Source organism: Dromiciops gliroides, chromosome 2 (genome assembly GCF_019393635.1).
Source record: "Dromiciops gliroides isolate mDroGli1 chromosome 2, mDroGli1.pri, whole genome shotgun sequence".
NCBI lineage: Eukaryota > Metazoa > Chordata > Mammalia > Microbiotheria > Microbiotheriidae > Dromiciops > Dromiciops gliroides.
The window spans coordinates 615,466,208-615,485,944 of NC_057862.1; the positions used below are offsets into that span (position 1 = coordinate 615,466,208).

Sequence of the window (19,737 nt, forward strand, 5' to 3'; positions counted from 1 at the left end):
GGGTATAGTTCCAAATTGCTTCCCAGAATGGTCAGACAAGTTCACGACTCCACCAACAATGCATTAATGTATGTGTTTTCCATAACCCCTCCAGCATTTGTCATCTTCTTTTGTCAGCTTTGTCAGTCTGATGGGTATGAGGTAGAACCTCAGAGTTGTTTTATTTATTTTTTTTTTGCAGGGCAATGAGGGTTAAGTGACTTGCCCAGGGCACAAAGCTAGTCAAGTGTCTGAGGTCGGATTTGAACTCAGGTCCTCCTGAATCCAGGGTCAGTGCTTTATCCACTGTGCCACCTAGCTGCCCCCAATTTTTTTTTTCTCAGAGTTGTTTTAATTTGCATTTCTCCAATTATTAGTTATCTAGAGCATTTTTCATATGATTTTGATAGCTTGGATTTCTTCCTCTTTCATATCCTTTGACTCTCTACAAGTTAGGGAAGGAAGATCACTTGCACAGATCAGTGAAGGATGGACTGGAGTTTGGAGAGAGACATAAGGCAGGGAGTCAGCCAGCAAGCTGTAACAATAGTCCAGGGAAGAGGGGCTGAAAGCCTGCACTGAGATGCTGTCAATATTAGAACAGAAACATGGGGCAGATCCAAGAGATGTTACAAAGGTGAAATTGAAGGACTTGGCAACAGACAGAGAAAAGGAAGCATGAATCATGGTGGCAAAGTGATAGAAGGGGGCAGTGGGGAACAAGAAGTAGGTTGACTCTTCCTGACTCACTGTGTCAGCCTGAACCTCAGATATGGCCAGGAGTGCAGTGTCTTTCAGAGAGATCTATACGTTGTAAGGGTACCAGAATTTGGGAGGTTAATGAGATGAAAGAATCCTAAAATGGAAGGGCAGTTGGTTCATAACAGAGTTGGGGAGACAGAGGAGAGTGAATCAGGACTGCAATAAGACATAGCAAGGGAAAAGGATTAGGAAACATGAGAGTGGGAATTAATTGACTAGCCATAGATCTATTGATTTAGGGATATTACTCTCCAGGGTGCTGCAATGACTAGGACAGGGCAGGGGTAGCTTCCACAGCTGCTTTTTTAAATTCTTCAGAACTAGGAGTGGAGAAGGCCAGGGAGAACAGCCCACCTATGGAAGGGCAGAGATGAGAGATGGGAGGTGTTGTGTTAGGGCTGTGCCACAGATTGGCAAATGTATCATTATATTGGGAAGATGGGATGTAGCTAGGGTGAGAAGAGCTTTAAACACCAGAGAAGTCTGTGCCTATAGCGTCTCATTTGATTTAAACAACTGCCATAGGAGACAGGTAGTGCAATGACGACACCATTCCTATTTTACAGATGAAGAAACAGAAACTCAGGCAGGGGAAGTAACTAGCCCAAGGATACATACCCAATAAATGTGGCTAAGTTGGGGTTTAAATTCAGACTCTTTCTACATGCTCTCAAAATATAAATAAAGTATTCTCCCTCCTAAGAGAATAGAACTAGTAAAATAAATGTATAAAAGGCAGTCATGAAAAGCTAAATAGCCACAATATAAAAAACATAAATGAAAAAACAAACACAAATGGGTTTGAAAAAAAGACAGACTTTTAAAAAAAAAAAAGGAAAGGAAAACACAAAGATACTAAAATGTGGAAAACAAATTTAAAGGGCTGCCATAAAAAAAAAAAAAGATCAAACCATCTTTGGGATATGTAACTCATTTAGAATTAGTTGCAAAAAAATAAATTTAAAATTTTAAAAACAATTTAGTTGAGAATTTGCTTCATAGAGTTTGAATTCGTAAAGTTTATAACTTTTTTTAAGGAAATAAAGGTGATTAAAAAGGGAAAAGAACATAAAATAACAAATGCCTATTGTGAAGTCTGTTTCTATTGCAAGGTAGTAGTCCTGAATAAAAAATTGAGGAAAATCTGAATGGAACAAATACTTGACATTGGATTTGGTTACCATGTGGACATCCTTTTTCTTCCCTTTAGTGATTTCTTGCTGCTAGTTTTGAAGGACGTTATGTTGCAGAATCCAAGTCTTCGTGTTGTTCTGATGAGTGCCACTTTGAATGCTGAGCTTTTTTCAGAATACTTTAATTCCTGCCCAGTTATTAATATACCAGGTGAGAAAAAATGTGTTGTTAAATTTTGTATTATCACCCATGCCTAAATACATATATTTTAAAATTGTACTTCAGTAAAGGAATATATTAATAAAAACTTTTTTCTGGGTAAGAAGTGATTAGGTTAGCAACTATAGGCAATTTACGAAATTGACATGTTAACAATATTACACCTAATTTAGAAATTCTTAATTGCATCTGTGATTTAAATTCTCAGTTATTTAGAATTCTTGGCTTCCCCATTATGTTTCTATGCAACCTAAAATAGTTTTATTGTAGCAGACCTTTAGAAAGAAGCTATCTCTTGTTATAATGTATCACAGAATTTAGTAAATATTCTGGTATTCTTAAATAGTGTAGTTAGAATACCTTTTAGATATCTTGGTACTAATTTGCTTCAGATTACTTACTGCCTCAGGGTTTTAACTTCTCTGTAAATTTCTTACAAAGGAATGGTCTGGAAGAACTGATTGGTAAATTATTATTAACATTTGTCTGGTCAAAGTAGGTATTAGTGGATTAGAAGCAAGATAGTATGCTGTATACTTGATTCCATTTACTGTTTGTTGAGTGTTTATAGATCCTTAGCTGAAAAAAAGTTCTTGAGTCTGTCAGGTTTAAAGAAATGAGTGAGCTGGTCAAATCATAATTGTCCCCACCTTACTAAGGCTGCTTCCCAGCCAATCCCCATCTTCTAGTCATCATTATTGCAGAGCATTTTTTTTTTGGCGGGGCAATGGGGGTTAAGTGACTTGCCCAGTGTCACACAGCTAGTAAGTGTCAAGTGTCTGAAACCAGATTTGAACTCAGGTACTCCTGAATCCAGGGCCAGTGCTTTATTCACTGCACTACCTAGCTGCCCTGCAGAGCATTTTTTAAAATAGTGATGTAATGGAATTATTTAGTTGAACTTTATTTCAGAACTTCAAGACCTTGTACTTCTTGTGTTTTGTTTTACTAAAAACTTAACAGTGAACAACAATAAACCTGATTAAACTTACTAGTGATATTCACCATTTAATTTATTTGAATACAGAGGTGCCCTAACCATTTTCCAGGGCTCTCCCTTAAGTCCCCATCAGTGTCCTTTGTCCTCTCATTTCCATTCACTTTTCCTTTTGTGTGCCCATAGTTTATAACCATAACTCCGTCCTACTTTTTTGGTTTTCACACTATTTCAGAAAGCTCTTTCCACATTTCTTTGCATTCTTCATCTTTATTGATAAACCCCATTGGGATTCAAATGGAGCTACTTGACTATGCCTTTAAACCCAAATCATCTGGCTCTCACTGATTGACCAATAATAAATCCCAACCATAACCTCACTTGCTCGTTGTTTGGGTTTGTTGGCTCAAGGTGAAGCATAAATAGCAAATGTTTCTGTTCTGGCCAGAAACTAAGGTTCTTCCCCTCCCAGACTGATTCTTTTGAGAAGGCAAACAAGGCCATCTTTTGCCTCAATTCTTACCTAGCCTTTAATCACTGAATGGATGTTGTCTTAAACAAACAGACCTGGGGAAGACCTTAGCTTAAAAAGGCCAAGGTCTCCTACTGCATCTGGGGTCATCTCCAGTCATCCTGACTTATGTCTTGCCACTAGACTCCAATGACTGGCGGAAAGAGTGAGACGATGATTTTGCACAGCCCCGTCTCACCTAAATCCAGATGTACTTGCAAGTCAAGACATCAACCTCATCACATCACTGGTCCTCTTTTTGAGAATGGAAGAATGAACAACAAAACAAAGAACAAAGAACCAGTTTTAAATTGTATAATGCTGTTTTATTATAGCACTATTTAACTAATCACCCCTATTGTTGGCCCTTTAAGTTGTTTCTAGTTTTGCAGTTAAGTGAAATACTGTTTTGCAAATCTTTGAACAGATGACTTCTTTATTTGTTGTTTGATGTCACCTTTAGATGATAGTCACCAAAATGAAATTGCTGGATCAGAAGTTAGGGTTATTTTTCTGACTTTTACTGAATACTGCCAGACTGCTCTCAAAACAGTTCTGCAAGTTTGCAATTTTATCAGCAATGAATGAGTGTTTCACTACTAGCTACCTAGAAACTTTTGATTCCTTAGTGGCTACTAATTTATGAATACATTCTTGTTGACGCAAGAAATAATCTTAAATTGCTGTTAACAAAGCTTCAAACAGACCTGTTGTTGAAAATTTCTTCTCACTGGCTAATTAGTTCAGTGGCTGAGAGAGCTAATAAGCCATTTGGCTTCATTCTGTTCTGCTGTCACATACTGTACTCTTAGCATAGGTCAGGGTTGTTTTTTTTCTTTTTCCAGATGTGTTTCTTTAGTGAAAAATTATGTATGGACCAGTACAAATACATGCCCACTGTGGGAAACAAGTCAAAGCCCATGGTCTTTAGTGATGGCCGGTCAAATGGCTTTATTTTTCAGTAGGAAGACACAGGACCGATTACTGATTTCTGACAAAATTCCCCCAGCCTGTAAGAAATCAGCATAAGTTATATGTTCAGAGACACAGACTTGCATACTCAAATATTTTAAATATTGCTTTACTGGAAAAAAAAATTCCATGCACAATTAATGGAAAGGAAGGGGCATTATTGGTTCTCTAGTCTCACTGTTAATTTTTATTTTTAAAAAATATAAGGAAATTGAGACTCAGAGATGTTAAATAACTCATCCAATATTATACAGTGAGTCTTTTGACTCCATGAAATCAAATGAGTGTTTAGTTATGAAAAAATCAGTAGTAGAGAATAGTCAACCAGCATTTATTAAATGCTTACCATATTCTAGCCACTTTACTAAGCCCTGGAGATACCAGGAAAGGCAAAAACATGGCCCCTTGCCCCCAAAGTGCCCACATTCTAATGGGGGTGAGGCAACATCATGGGAATAACTGCATTGTCTATACAAGGTGTGGGGGTGTTGTGTAATGGAATGGAAGCCAGTCTCATACAGCAGGGACCAGCAAGGATGATGAAGGGGAAATAAAAGGAGACAAAAATGGAATAGGCTTTCAGGAGATGGGATTCAAACTGAGGAAAAGAAGCCAAGGAAGCGCAGAATGGGAGGTGAGGCGGGAGAGTATTCTGGGCATGGGGGACAGCCAGTGCAAATAGCAGCAAGGATGCTGGTGAGACTGGATCTCAGAGGGCATGGAGTGTAATAAATTGTAAAAAACAAAACAAAACAAAACCTGGAAATGTGGGAATGGGCCAGGTTGTGGAGGATTTTAAAGGTCAAACAGGATTTTATATTTGATTCTGGAGGCCATAGGGAGCTGCTGACGTGTATTGAGTCAGCGTAGGGGGAGTTGGGGCGGAAAGTCACGTGTTCAGTCTTCAGTTTCAGGAAAATCACTTTGATATAGGAGATGCCTCCCGAGTGGGGGATGGATTGGAGTGGTGAAGGACTGAAGGCAGAGAGATCAAATAGAAGACTATTTGATAGTGTAGACAAAGATGACAAGGGCCTGTATTAGGATGGTTGCTGTGTAAGATGCTGTGAAGGTAGAAATTACAGTGGTTTGCATATATTAGTGAGTGTCTATGAGGAGCTGAAGTTTCAAGCCAGGGGGATGGAGAGGAGAGATGCTGCCCTTAACAGTAATAGGAAAGTTGAAAAGAAGAGGAGGCTTAAGTGCAAGGGGGAAGTGGGGAAGATAACAAATTCTGCTTTGGACATGTTGAGTTTGAAATGCTTACAAGACTAAAGCACAGTAGCTAGATTTATGGAGTGGGAATCATCTGCATAGAGATGATAATTGAACCCATTGGGAGCTGGCAAGATCATCAAGCAAGATAGTATAGAAGAAGAGAAAAGGACCTAGAACAGAGGCTTGGGAGATACCCAACTGAATGTCAACAAAATATCCCAACCCACAGTTCTCTTGTAAGAGGATTCTTCTAGGGGGCAGCTAGGTGGCGCAGTGGATAAAGCACTGGCCTTTGATTCAGGAGGACCTGAGTTCAAATCCGACTTCAGACACTTGACACTAGCTGTGTGACCCTGAGCAAGTCACTTAACTCCCATTACCTTGCCAAAAAACATAAAATAAAAATATTTCTTCTCAGTGAAAAATAATAAGATTTCTCTCCCATGTACTCCCACCCCCCACCACTGAAAAAAAAGAAAAAGAAAACCCTTGTAATAAATATGCATGGTCAAGTAAAATAAATGTCCACAATTGGACATGTCCAAAAAATATGTCTCATTCTGCACCCTGAGGACACCACCTACCTCTCTTTCAGGAAGTGGATAGTATGCTTCGTCATCCATCCTCTGTAATCATCAGATTGAATAGAGTTCCTACAGCTTTCAAAGTTTTGTTTGTATAGTAAAGTTGTTTTTACATGAATTGTTCTCCTGAGGGTCTATATTTTATAGGACTTTAAAGTTGGACCTGTACTTTTGTAAGTATTAATCATGGCAGGTAGATAAATACTCCAAATCTTTTATCTTTCACATATTTTCATCTGCCCCATATTGTGCATAATGACAATACAAATATAACATTAAATATTAGTCAATTAGTCTTTCCCTGCAATTGCTTACATGTAAATAAATGAAATTTTACAAACTAAATGTCAGCTTTTCAGTCACTTCCTCTAAGACTCCATCAAGATTCTTTGTCTAGTCATGTTCCTTTTTCTTCTTATATGACCATAGCTGGTGTTGTTCTCCATTTTTTTCTTTCTTGTTTTGTGTTATTTCATAACGTTCTTCGCAGATTTCTTTATATTCTTCATACTTGTTTGTCTCAGTTGCAGCAGAGTAGTCCATGACATTAATGTACCACAATTTATTATATCATTCTGTCATCAGACACTTAGGCAGTTTCCAGGTTTTCCACAATTACAAATAATGCTGGTATAATTAAACAGATATCTTTTTTAAAATTACGCTTTCAGGGTATATTTCCAACAGTGATACTATAGGGTCAGGGGTTATTTCTGCAACTTTTACTTTTTGCTTTGGACTGCCACTAGCAATGAATGAGGGTACATGTTTGTGTTCCATGATCCTACCACCATTGAGTTTCATTGTTTTTCATTATTTTTGCCAGTTTGATGGATATGAGGTGGTACCTCAAAGTAGTTTTACTTTGTATTCCTTTGATTGTTGAGATTGAACATTTTTTAAGAACTTATAAACAATTTGTGTTTGGGGTTTTTTTTGGTTTTTTTTTTGTTTTTAATTAAGCTCACATCCATTAATCCATTCAAAAACCATTTAAAATATTTTAAGCCTGTTACTGATTTATCCATTATACAGAAAAAACTATGCACCCTTCTAAGAGCTTACTTCAACCAAGAGGCATTCTTTTCATACTTATTTTCTCTTGTAGGCCGGACATTTCCTGTTGATCAGTTTTTTCTGGAAGATGCAATTGCTATGACTAAGTAAGAAATATATTAAGGTTCACTAAAAACCAGTGGGGGAAAAAAAAAAGGTTTTTGGTTTTTTTCCCCTCTCCAGGCCATTATCTCTAGTAGTAAGCCAATCCTTCATTCATTGTCATTGATTAGTGTCTTCCTTTTCTAAATTTTAACATTTCCAATTATATATGCTCATGGATTTTAAGCAGTCTCATATTAGACCATCACATCTCCAGGCCAGTTCCAATTTATTCTTGACATCATGAATATAATTCTATTTCGTTCTTAATATCCCCTAGTTCTTTAGGCAGATCTGATGTCAAAATCCAAATTCACCCAAAAGATAAATTAGGGGGTGAGTTTTATAAAATAAAGAATCCTTTTTAAAGTCATAGTAAGATTTTTGTAAATAGCTAGTTTCCCCAGTGCATTTTAAACTTATTTTATTTAAATGCAACTTTTTGTGTTTTAATTTGCTGTGGGACATGTGGTACACTAATACTTAATAATTTGTTATAATATGTAAAGAAAGTAAGAGATTTTTCTCACATTTTTGTTTATGAGGAAACTGAGGCAGCATCATTTAGTGGCATCATTTAGCAAGTCAGCTGCAGAATCCAGAAGACTTAAAGTCCCATCTTTGACACATACTAACCTTTTAATGTCCCATGCAGCTCTAATTGTATGAGTTGAAGAACAGATGCTGAGGGTTTCCAATACAATCAAAGATCTAGATCCAAAAAAAGGGAAGCTATGACAGCAACCCTTGAAATGGCTTATCCAAGTACTGTTGAAATTCAGTAGCACAAGCAGGATTAGACCCTTAGTTTCAGTGCAGCTGCTTAATGTCATCGTTATGGATACACAATTATTTATGATTTTCTATATATATATATATATATACATATATAAGATATATCAAAATCTAATTCTTCCTGTACTTTTTAGAATTCTCCCAATTTGGACAAGGTGGACTTTCCAAATCAAGACCAAAGAGAATGCTTGTTATTACCAGCATTATTTTCTACTCCTTAATTAAATTAACTACATGCATTTCATCAATGCATTTGACAAGAACCATATTTAACAACTTTATCAATTGAGATTTGGTAATATTAAATTAATTAAAGAATTAAGATCTTGCAAGGGTTGGAGGTAGTGCAATAGGATATCTTGGTTTAAAGCAAAAACAGTTGTTAATGTACACAGTTACCTTAGATGCAAATACAGTGATTCTAGTCATAAAGTTTGTGAGTTCACCAGATTGGCCTGTTCCCCCTCAGAAAAAGCCAGCTTTCACCATGGCTTTTAACAGATGTAAAACTACAAATTCACCACAGGCTATGTAATTACATTTTTAAAGATAGCCGAATGAACCTGCCCAACTTACTTCTCAGCAGAATTGAGCGCAACCAGAAGGACTTAGGAAGAGTGCACGGTTAGGGAAGGATATGGCACAGACCAGAGCTACAGTCTCCTGTTCCTGGGGAAGCTAGTATTGTGAGGAGGCTTGTACAGGCAAGAGGCCACTATGATTGGTACATCTATCTGCCATTTGCCTTTGTTCCTCAGGTATGTTATCGAGGATGGCAGCCCATATATGCGTTCCACAAAGCTAAGTTCAGAGGAAAGAAAAGCAAGACGCAACAGAACTGCATTTGAAGAAGTAGAGGAAGACCTGAGGCGTTCCATGCTCTTCTTGGATGAGAGCACTGTCAAGGATTCAGTGCCAGATCAACAGCTAAATTTTAAGCAGCTCACAGCCCGCTATCCAGGTAACATTTTCCAGAGTGTTCATGAACTTACTCTAAGACTCTCAAATTGCTTCCTCCTATTTTTTCCTCCAACGATGATTTAGGACCAAAAATGAAAAATGAGAATTTATAACAAGTGAAACAGAAATAAAGGAAGTTATTAGAAACCATTTTCCAGCCATACACCAATAAAATTGGCAATTGAAACAGACAAATATTTACAAAAATATAAAATGTCTTGATTAACAGAACAAGAAATTCAGAAATAACCCAGTCTCGGAGAAAAAAAAAAAAGAAATTGAACATACCATCAGTGAACTCCCAAAAGTTGTGGGGGTGGGCAGGGAACCAATCTCGGGACCATGTGGATTTACAAGTTAATTCTAGCAAATATTCATTGAATAGTTAATTATAGTATTACGTAAAATGTAAAAACAGGAAACAAATGACATTTACCAGATTCTTTCTAGGATACAAATATAGTCTTAATCTCTAAACTAAGAACAGATAGAACAGAAAGAAAACCATAGACCAGTATCCCGAATGAAGCATGACACAAAATTTTAAATAAAATATTAGCACAGAGGTTACAGCAGCATGTCAAAACAGATTATACACTCTGACCACATTGTATTTAAACTAGCATTTAAACTTGGTTTAATATTAGAAAAATTTGTGTACTACAATAATTTTTTTAAATGAGCAAAATCACATTGTCTCAATAAATACAAAAAAAAACCCTTTAGACAAAATGCAATGCCTATTTCTGTTAAAAACACTAAAGGGGCAGCTAGGTGGTGCAGTGGATAGAGCACTGGCCCTGGAGTCAGGAGTACCTGAGTTCAAATCCAGCCTCAGACACTTGATACTTACTAGCTGTGTGACCCTGGGCAAGTCACTTAACCCCCATTGCCTCACCAAAAAAAAAAAAAAATTAAAAAAAAAACACTAAAAAAAATAGGAATAAATGGTTTCTCTTAATATGGTAAATAGCATTAATTTAAAACCAAAAACCAGCATTCTCTTGTAATGGGTGTGTGATGTTTAAAATCTAAATTGTGGTCGCCTTAAATCAGAAGCTTCAGCTCCAGTCTAGTCTAGAGTTCCTGCTTGGTTGGGTTTTTCCTGAAGTCTTCCTCCACCAGCCTGCTTTAATCAGGAACTCCTCACAAGCTGTTTGTGGAAGCTTTTTTATACATCTGGAACAGAGGCGGTCCTTACACACTGCTTCAAGGTGATTGGTTGGCGTCATCCGAATCCATTGGCTTTGAAGGCGTTCTCAAGTTGAGTTCACAGTCTAGCTTCTGAGAACAATACCTTCTTAAGGGATAGCCAGGTGTGATAACAATCCAATTAACTTGAAGTAGGCTTAATTAGCAGTCAATCACTCTCACTTGATTCAATCAGTATAGATTAATCTCTAGGTGGGTCTTTGAGTATCTGCTAAATCCCATTATTTCATCACAGGTGTAAGCTAAGAGGCCTTTCTACTAAGATTAGGGGTAAAACCTGTTCATTATCACCACTAGTAATTAATATAGTGCTAGAAATTCTACCTGTAATAAAAGGTCAAGAAAGAATTGAGGGGGCAGCCAGGTGGCGCAGTGGTTAAAGCACCAGCCCTGGATTCAGGAGGACCTGAGTTCAAATCCGGCCTCAGACACTTGATACTTACTAGCTCTGTGACCCTGGGCAAGTCATTTAACCCTCATTGCCTCACTAAAAAAAATAAAATAAAATAATATTTTGAAAAAAAAGAAAGAAAGAAAGAATTGAGAGAATAAGCATAGGCAAAGAAAGAACAAAATTATTGCTTTTTACAGATGATGTCATAGTTTACTAACCCTAGTGTGTCGACTAAAACATGAATTGAAGCAGTTTCAGCAAAGTAGCAGGATATAGAACAAATCCACATAAACTATAAGCCCTTCGGGAAGAAGTAGAGAAATTCCATTCAGAATAACTACTGAATAAATTATTTGTCTGCCTACCAAGGCACACATGAACTATATCAATACACCTCTAAAACACTCTTTACAAAAGTCAACCTTAATAATTGGAAAAATATTCATTGCTTATGGGTAGAGAGAACCAATATAATAAAAATGACAGTGCAAGTGGGAAGGAAGGGGGCCTGGTTGTACCCCAGTGGTACCAGATTTCAAACTATGTTGCAAAGCAATAATCACTAAAACTATTAGATATGACTGGAAAATGAGGTCAACAAATGGAACACAGTAGGTACACTACATACAGACACAATCTGCCTGTTGTTTGCTAACCCCCAAAACTATCATAGCTTTTGGAGTAAGGACCACAAAAACTCCTGGGAAATAGTCTGGTAGAAATTGAGTTTAGACCAGTAACTCATGCCATCTACCAAAATAAACTTGAAATGGACACCTGACAGAAATAAACCATCACGTCACAAACAAATTAGAGGAGCAAGGAAGAAATTACCTCTCACAGCTATGATGAGGGGAACAGTTCATAATCAAAGGTGGATAGAAAGGATCACAGAAGATGAAATGGATTATTTTGATTATATACAATTTAAAAGGTTTTGCACAAACAAAACCAATGCAATTAAAAAGGGAGTTAACTGGGAAAAAATCTTTGTATTAATTTTTTTTGATAAATGTTCTTATTTATATCATATATTAAGTAACTGATTCTCATTTGTAAGAACAAATGCCATTGCTCAAAGGATATGAATAAGCAATTTTCTGAGGAAGAAATTCATATTATCAACAACCAAATAAAAAAATGCTTCAAATCACTAATAGAGAAATCTAAATTTTCTATCTCATGCCTGTTGGATTGGTAAAAATGACAAATGTTGAAGGAGCCCCAGGAAAACAGGCACATTAATGCATAGTTGGTGGAGTTGTAGACTGGTTTTGCCATGCTGGAAACCAATTTGGAAGTATGCTTAATACCAGAAACATACCCTAGAGAGATCAGAGAAGAGAAAGGGAATCTAGATATGCAAAAATATTTGCAACAGCTCTTTTTTGTTTGTGGCAAAGAACTTTTTTGCCCTTCTCAAAAAGGACATCAGGATGATGTCATGACTTACAGTGAATTGGACTTGAGCAAGAGAGGGCTGTGCAAGGTTACCAACCTCACTCTCTCCTCCAGAGCTATCTAAGTCCAGTGGTGAGATATACATCAGGATGACTGGAGATGGCCCCAGATGTTTAAGGCAATTGGGGTTAAGTGATTTGCCCAGGGTCACACAGCTAATAAGTGTTTGAGGGGAGATTTGAAGTCAGGTCCTCCCAACTTCAAGGCCAGTGCTCTTATCCACTGTGCCAGCCATCTGTCCTATAAAATAACTATAAACTAAAGGGGTACCCATCAATTAGGGAATGGCCAAACAAATTATAGTATATGAATATAATGACATATCATTATGCCTTAAGAAATGATGAATAGGGAAAAAAAATTTAAAAAAAAAAGAAATGATGAATGGGAGAGTCTTGGAAAAACCTGGGAAGATTTGTGTGAACTGATACAAAATGAAATGAGCAGAACCAAGAGAATGTATACAAATGGAACAATGCAAAAACAAACACCGTTGAACATCATTGAACAACTGAAGAACTCTGATGAATGTAATGACTAACCATGACTTAAAAGGACCAGTGAGGGAGCATGCTCTCCATTTCCTGACAGAGAGGGGAGGAATACACTGAAAATGTCGAAGGAGACACACATTTGTAACCTGCGTGATGTGGGCATTTGTTTGCTTGGCTTTCCATATTTGTCACAAGGGTTTTGGTTCTCAGCTTGAGGAGTAAGGGATGGAGGAGGACTAGGGGGAAAGTTCTGCTTCCTCCCTAAAAATGAGAAAGGCAAGAAGGAATCACATACACACAGAACAGATTTGAAGGTTCCATGTCAGCAAACCTGCTGTAGTCAGTGCTTACTGTGCCATGCACTGTGCTAAAGTACTGGGGATACAAATACAAGAAGAAAGAAGGAACATTAAATTCATGACAGATTTATTATCTCTAATTTCATGTATACAATCCTCTCCTGTTTTATAATGTATGTAGAAATGATCATTTATTTGGTGTTAAGTTCAGAATTTTTTTAAAAAAATCAAATTAAGATGAACTAACTTTTCCATTCCAGCTCAAAATATTCTGAGATTCTGTGATGTTCCTTATTTCTAACTGAAGAAATCTGTGTGAGTAGTGAGTCCCTCTTTCAGGTAGATAAATAGATAATATCCAAATATAAAAATATATTAGAAATATATGCATATTATAGATTATTAATTTATATATTGTAACTAAGTAAAATATTATTCATAACATATACTCTACACATACATATACACTATATATGTATATACAGTTATTCATGGACCTGATCGCACTGCTGATCAGCACTAGAGCTTTGAGCTGCTGTTCCAAACCTGGACCAGTTTGCTCCTTTATAAGATTGAAATACATTGAAATAATGATTTGTGTTATTCTGTTGGCCTTTATTCATTTTTCAGGGTACAATAAATCTGTAATCAAAACAATGTCAGTCATGGATCTAGAAAAAGTTAACCTTGAATTAATAGAAGCCTTACTGGAATGGATTGTGTATGGAAAGCACTCATACCCACCAGGTAATTTCACTGTTTGTGTTTTTTATATGTGCACGTGCACGTACGCACACATACACAGAAGAAGAATGGCAAAAGAAGGTATAGAGTTGTGGTATAGTGAAAGACAGAAGGAAAGAATGAAATTAACAATGGCCCCAAAACATTACTTTAGCCATTAAGTTTTGCATCTTCCTCTAATAGAATGGTTGTTGTTTTGTTTTCTGTTTTTTGTTTTTGTTAATGGGGCAGTGAGGGTTAAGTGACTTGCCCAGGGTCACACAGCTAGTAAGTGTCAAGTGTCTGAGGCTGGATTTGAACTCAGGTCCTCCTGAATCCAGGGCCAGTGCTTTATCCACTGCACCACCTAGCTGCCCCCCTCTAATAGAATGGTAATGTGAGAGTTATTAACATGAACTAAATCAGCTAACTTGGGTTTTAGCTATTTCTTCTGCCCATGTCTACACTCTCTGGTACCTAAATACCTATCTACTTTTCCAATGACATATAGCTAAGAGGAATCAATGTTATATTGAATGACGGGGTCCAATTCCAGAAACAAATTTTTTTAAAAAGTTGAATCCAGTGAATAATAACTGTGACAACAATGTAATTAATAACAATAGCAGCAACAACTGAATACACCTAAAAAACCAGATATTCAAAAAGGGTAACAGAAACAAGCAGGTTGGTTTGGTGTGTTCTGTTTGGGTTTTTTTTTTGGGGGGGGGAGGGTCGCAATGAGGGTTAACTGACTTGCCCAGGGTCACAGAGCTAGTAAGTGTCAAGTGTCTGAAGCTGGATTTGAACTCAGGTCCTCCTGAATCCAGGGATGGTGCTTTATCTGCTGCGATACCTAGCTGCCCCCTGGTGTGTTCTGTTTTAAAGACAATATATACATAATTTGTTCTGTGTTTAACAGTAAGAAACAAGTTTATGGACAAGAATACAACAATTTGCAATCTATTAAAATTTGTTTTTCTTGGTCTTTTGTTCATTTTAATATTTGAAAACTTATATTGACAATTAATTTTTTAAAAATAATCTAAAATCCTGTATTTATATTCAAATATTAACTGTATGATTACAAGATGAGGGAGATAGGTATTAACAACATGTTAATATGAAAAAGACTTCAACCTTTTATTAATTACAATATCAGTATGTGTCTGCAGTATGACATGACTGCCCCAAAAGTGGTGTTCTTTGATGGCATTAATAAAATTACAGGGCCCAGGGCAAAAGAGGTAATAATCTCCATTATCATGTTTACACATTTGTTAGAACTGAAGTAATCAAATTCATTAGACTACATGTTTTTTTCCATTGTTGTGAAAGAGGGAGGTGTTAGGGTGGAATTAACAAAGCAAAAGTGGGAGGTACAACTAAATAAAGCCTTATCTCTTATCAAAAACATTAAGAAAAATTGAATAATAGTTGAATAAAAATTAATTAAGGAGTACTCACACACATAAAAGAGGATAATGGTAGCTAAAAATAATTCTACAGCATTTTGAGATCTTCTTGACTTTTTTATTACTTGATGTTTCGTCATCCATTTTAACGTGTGCTGCTAGGGAAGAGTGGCAAATAGATGATTGTTTTCTTGAGGACAGATAGTATTACTTCATGTTCCTTTTTATTTCCCATAACCTCTAGCAGGGAACCAGGAATGCTGTAGGTGTTCAGGAAAGATTTGACTGAAAGGAATGACCCTGGTAACCTTGGGCATTATATTTTCCATGCCTGTTTTTCTAGTTATGTAGAAAGAGTCAGCTTGATGTAATGGATTATGTAATAGTAAGACCTACATTGAAATCCTTTCTCAGACACTAGCTGTGTGACCCTGGGCAAGTTATTAACCTTTCTGAATCTCAGCTTCCTCATCTGTAAAATAAGGGGGTTCAGTTAGATGGTCCCAGCTCTCTGTCCCTGCCGGGTCTTATTTGTCAGAATATTTTGTCCCAGGGAACATTTGTGATTATTATTAAGTGAAATCCTATGTAGATATATGGGTTGTTATTTAAAATTTCCAAAGCCCTTGTGAGAGAAAAACAATTTAAAAGATACAAATTATAAGATTTTAAATAGCCAATTATGACTTCTTGTTGCTTAAAACTGATAAATTCATAACATTTTATCAATTCAGATTGCTTTTAGCTCTTTCACATTTCATCAGAATAATTCTCCTATATTTAGGTGCTGTATTAGTATTTTTACCAGGACTAGCAGAAATAAAAATGCTTTACGAACAGCTACAGTCTAATCCTCTCTTCAGCAACAGACGCAGTAAGCGGTAAGTTCTTTGTTTTCCATCATACTGAGCCTTTTCTACAACCAGATAAATAATGAGAAAGTGCAATAGTTCTGGAGTTAAAAGAACCTGGGGGGCGGCTAGGTGGCACAGTGGATTAAAGCACCAGCCCTGGATTCAGGAGGACCTGAGTTCAAATCTGGCCTCAGACACTTGACACTTACTAGAGGTATGACCCTGGGCAAGTCACTCAACCCTCATTGCCCGCCAAAAAAAAAAAAAAAAAGCAGGGCGGCTAGGTGGCCCAGTGGATAAAGCACCGGCCCTGGATTCAGGAGTACCTGAGTTCAAATCTGGCCTCAGACAATTGACACTTACCGGCTGTGTGACCCTGGGCAAGTCACTTAACCCCCATTGCCCTGCAAAAAAAAAAAAAGCTCAGCCCAAGCATCACCTGCTACAGGAGGCCTTGGCTGACCTCCAACAAAAGAACCTAGGTTTGGATCTCTCCTCTGATGCTAATTACCTATGTAACCCTGGATGTTTTCTGAATGAATGACTGACACGTTGAGGTTTCCAAAATTAGGTTAGCACAAATGCACTGTGAGGTCAGTAGTGCAAGTTTTTGTCTCCATCTTAGAGATGATGAAACTGAGGTTTAGAAAGGTGAAGTATGGAACCGCTAGCATGTGCCTGGCTAGTACTCCTTCAGCCTTCCACCTCCAAGCCCACTTTTCTTTTTCATAGTCTCTGCCTCCAATAAGAGGTATACAAATATACACACTTAAATAGCGAATACATTTTAACCATTCTGCTATTCGGCACCTATTCATTCAGCACTTTGTCCAAAAAAAGCACTGTTCTGGGCACTGGGGGAGACTAGAAAAACAATCTGTTCTCAAGTGTGTATCAGTCATGGCTTTCAACAAAACATGAAAATATATTTTATGCAAGATCACTATACATTTTGGCTGTGTCTGCTCAACTCATTTTAGAATCATTAAAGATGTCCTATCATTGGTCATGTTCTGCAGACATTCCAGAAATACCCCAAAGCCTCCCTTCAGTGGATTCAGAGTCATGTGAATGACCAGTCGAATTTATCCACACTGGGAAAACAAAGGGAATGATATAATTGTGGCTACTACATTGGATGCAGCTAAGTGGACATCCCAGTGACATCCTCTACGCCCCTTCCCAGTTCCTTCTAGCCATGCTGCCTCTATCTACTCTGGCCATCACCTCCCCACCAGGAACCTGGATTCTGTCATGTGTCTTTTGGACCTGATAGGTTAACTTTGGCATTGTCTGGCTGGTTCCTTGGGACCCATATCATTGTCAGGCCCACTCTGCTCCATGCGTCACACTTGGCTCCACCCCACAACCTTCCCCTTTCAGTTCCCCGTTATGTGTTCTTCCCACATTAGAATGTAAGCTCCTTGGGGCAGCTGGGTGGCTCAGAGGATAAAGCACTGGCCCTGGATTCAGGAAGACCTGAGTTCAAATCCAGCCTCAAACACTTGACACTTACTAGCTGTGTGATCCTGGGCAAGTCACTTAACCTTCATTGGCCCAAAAGAAAGAAAGAAAGCTCCTTAAGGGCAGGAGGCACCTTACTCACATTATTTCCATCTCTAGATATCACAGTGCCCAGAACATAGTGGGTGTTGAATAAACACTTTGTAGCAACTCTGGACCTCAGTTTCTTCATCTCTCCAATGAAAGGGTTGGCCTGAATGGCCTTGGAGGCCTTCTCCACCTCTAAAACTGTGAGGAGTATCTTACTAGATACCTACCCTTTTTATATATCTGTGTGTGTTCATAGAAACAGCTATTAATGAAGAGATCTTTTCATTCCAGAAAGTCAGCTTATTCCTATTTTGTTAATAAAAATGTCTCTGCCCAGCATATTGTCTGAACCTACTTTCAGTTGGCACTTCCTTGCCTAGAGAAAGGCAAACTAGATTCAGTTGCAGGAGATGGGATCCAGTTTCTAGAGAGATGTTTTGATGGGTATATTTTCCTATCTACTTTTATGGTGATCTCATCAGCTCCCATGGATTTAATTACCATCTCCATGCTGATGATTGTCAAATCTACCCTTCCTGCCCCAATCTTTCCACTGAGCTCTAGTGTTGCATCTCTAACTTCCTTTATGACGTCTCAGACTAGATGTCCAGTAGACATCTTAAACTCAGTTTATTCCAAAGAAATTATCTTTCATTATCTTTCACCTAAACTCTCCATGTCTCCTACCTCCCCTCTTACTGTAGAGGGCAGCACTATCTGCTCAATCGCTCAGGTCCACAACCTAGGAGTCCTTCTGGATTCTTCACTACTATGTCTCACACATAACACCCTCCCCTCCCCCCAGTATCTAAGCTGTTACCAAGGCCTGTTGAGTTAGTTCACTTTTTTTTTTTTTAGTGAGGCAATTGGGGTTAAGTGACTTGCCCAGGATCACACAGCTAGTAAGTGTTAAGTGTCTGAGGCCGGATTTGAACTCAGGTACTCCTGACTCCAGGGCCGGTGCTCTATCCACTGCGCCACCTAGCTGCCCCGAGTTAGTTCACTTTTGCAACATCTTTCAGACATTCACCCTTCTCTCTTCTGACAGTGCCTCCACTCCAGTATGGGCCCTCATCATCATCCTGCTTGCCTCAAGTCTCTCCCACTCCATTCCATCCTCCATTCAGCCACTAAAGTGATTTTTCTAAAACAAAGTTTGATCATCCCCCTACTCAGTAACCTCCACTGGCTTCCTGTTGCTGCCAGGAGCAAATGCAAAATGTTGTTTGGCATTCAAAGCCCTTCATAACTCAGTCCTTTCCTGTCTCTCCAGTTTTCTCACACCTTTTTGTTGTTGTTCACTTTTTTCAGTCATATCCAACTCTTCATGACCCCATTTGGGGTTTTCTTGGCAAAAATACTAGAGAGGTTTGCCATTTCCTTCTCTAGCTCATATTATAGATGAGCAAATTAAGGCAAACAGTGTCAAGGCACTTGCCCAGGGTCACACAGCTAATAAGTGTTTGAGGACAGGTTTGAACTCAGGAAGATGGGTCTTCCTGACTTCAGACCCAGTACTCTATACATTTCTCCACCTAGCTGCCTCTTCTACTTTACTTCCCAACATGTACTCTTCGGTCCAGTGACACTGGCCTCCTGGCTGTTCCACAAACAAGACACTCCATCTCTTGGCTTCAGGAATTTTCTTTGGCTGCCCCCAGTGCCTGGAATGCTTTCTTTCCTCCACTCCCACTACTGACCTCTGTGGTAAAAAGTTTTAACAGTCAGTTAAATAATGGAGAGACGCCAGTTTTTTTTAGGACCACCCTTTTGGGGAGGAGACCAACAGCATGAGCTATGCACACCAGTCCGCCTGCGACGCACGCCAGATTGCCTGCTGAGCACTCGACTTCCAGGGTGCGAGCTTAAAAGGCAAGGAGAGAACGGAAGTGGGGCCTTTTTTCCTGCTCCGCTGGTCTCCTGGCTGTGCTGCACAGACAGACGTGGACTGGAGTTTGACTCGGCCCGGCTCTTGGTTAACAGCACGCGCTTGACTCGGTCTCTCTCCCCAAAGGTGGCCTTCGGCTTTTGGTGAGTTTTATACGGAATATAGACTCAGCCTAGACTTAAGACGATTTGTATTGTATTTCTACTTTCCTATC

At 38.3% G+C, this 19,737-nt stretch overlaps 1 protein-coding gene across 3 annotated transcripts in view; it reads left to right on the plus strand.

Moving 5' to 3' along the window:
• DHX57 (DExH-box helicase 57) overlaps window positions 1–19,737 on the plus strand; it is a 62,935-nt gene that overhangs the window by 26,626 nt on the left and 16,572 nt on the right. For all 3 annotated transcript variants that reach the window (XR_006354797.1, XM_043983907.1, XM_043983909.1), the window contains exons 10-14: window positions 1,952–2,085; window positions 7,425–7,479; window positions 9,028–9,230; window positions 13,720–13,836; window positions 16,012–16,108. Coding sequence is in view for 2 of the 3 variants with exons in the window: in XM_043983907.1 (XP_043839842.1) it covers window positions 1,952–2,085; window positions 7,425–7,479; window positions 9,028–9,230; window positions 13,720–13,836; window positions 16,012–16,108 (606 nt within the window). In the remaining variant the exon portion in view is untranslated. The remainder of the gene's footprint in view (window positions 1–1,951; window positions 2,086–7,424; window positions 7,480–9,027; window positions 9,231–13,719; window positions 13,837–16,011; window positions 16,109–19,737) is intronic.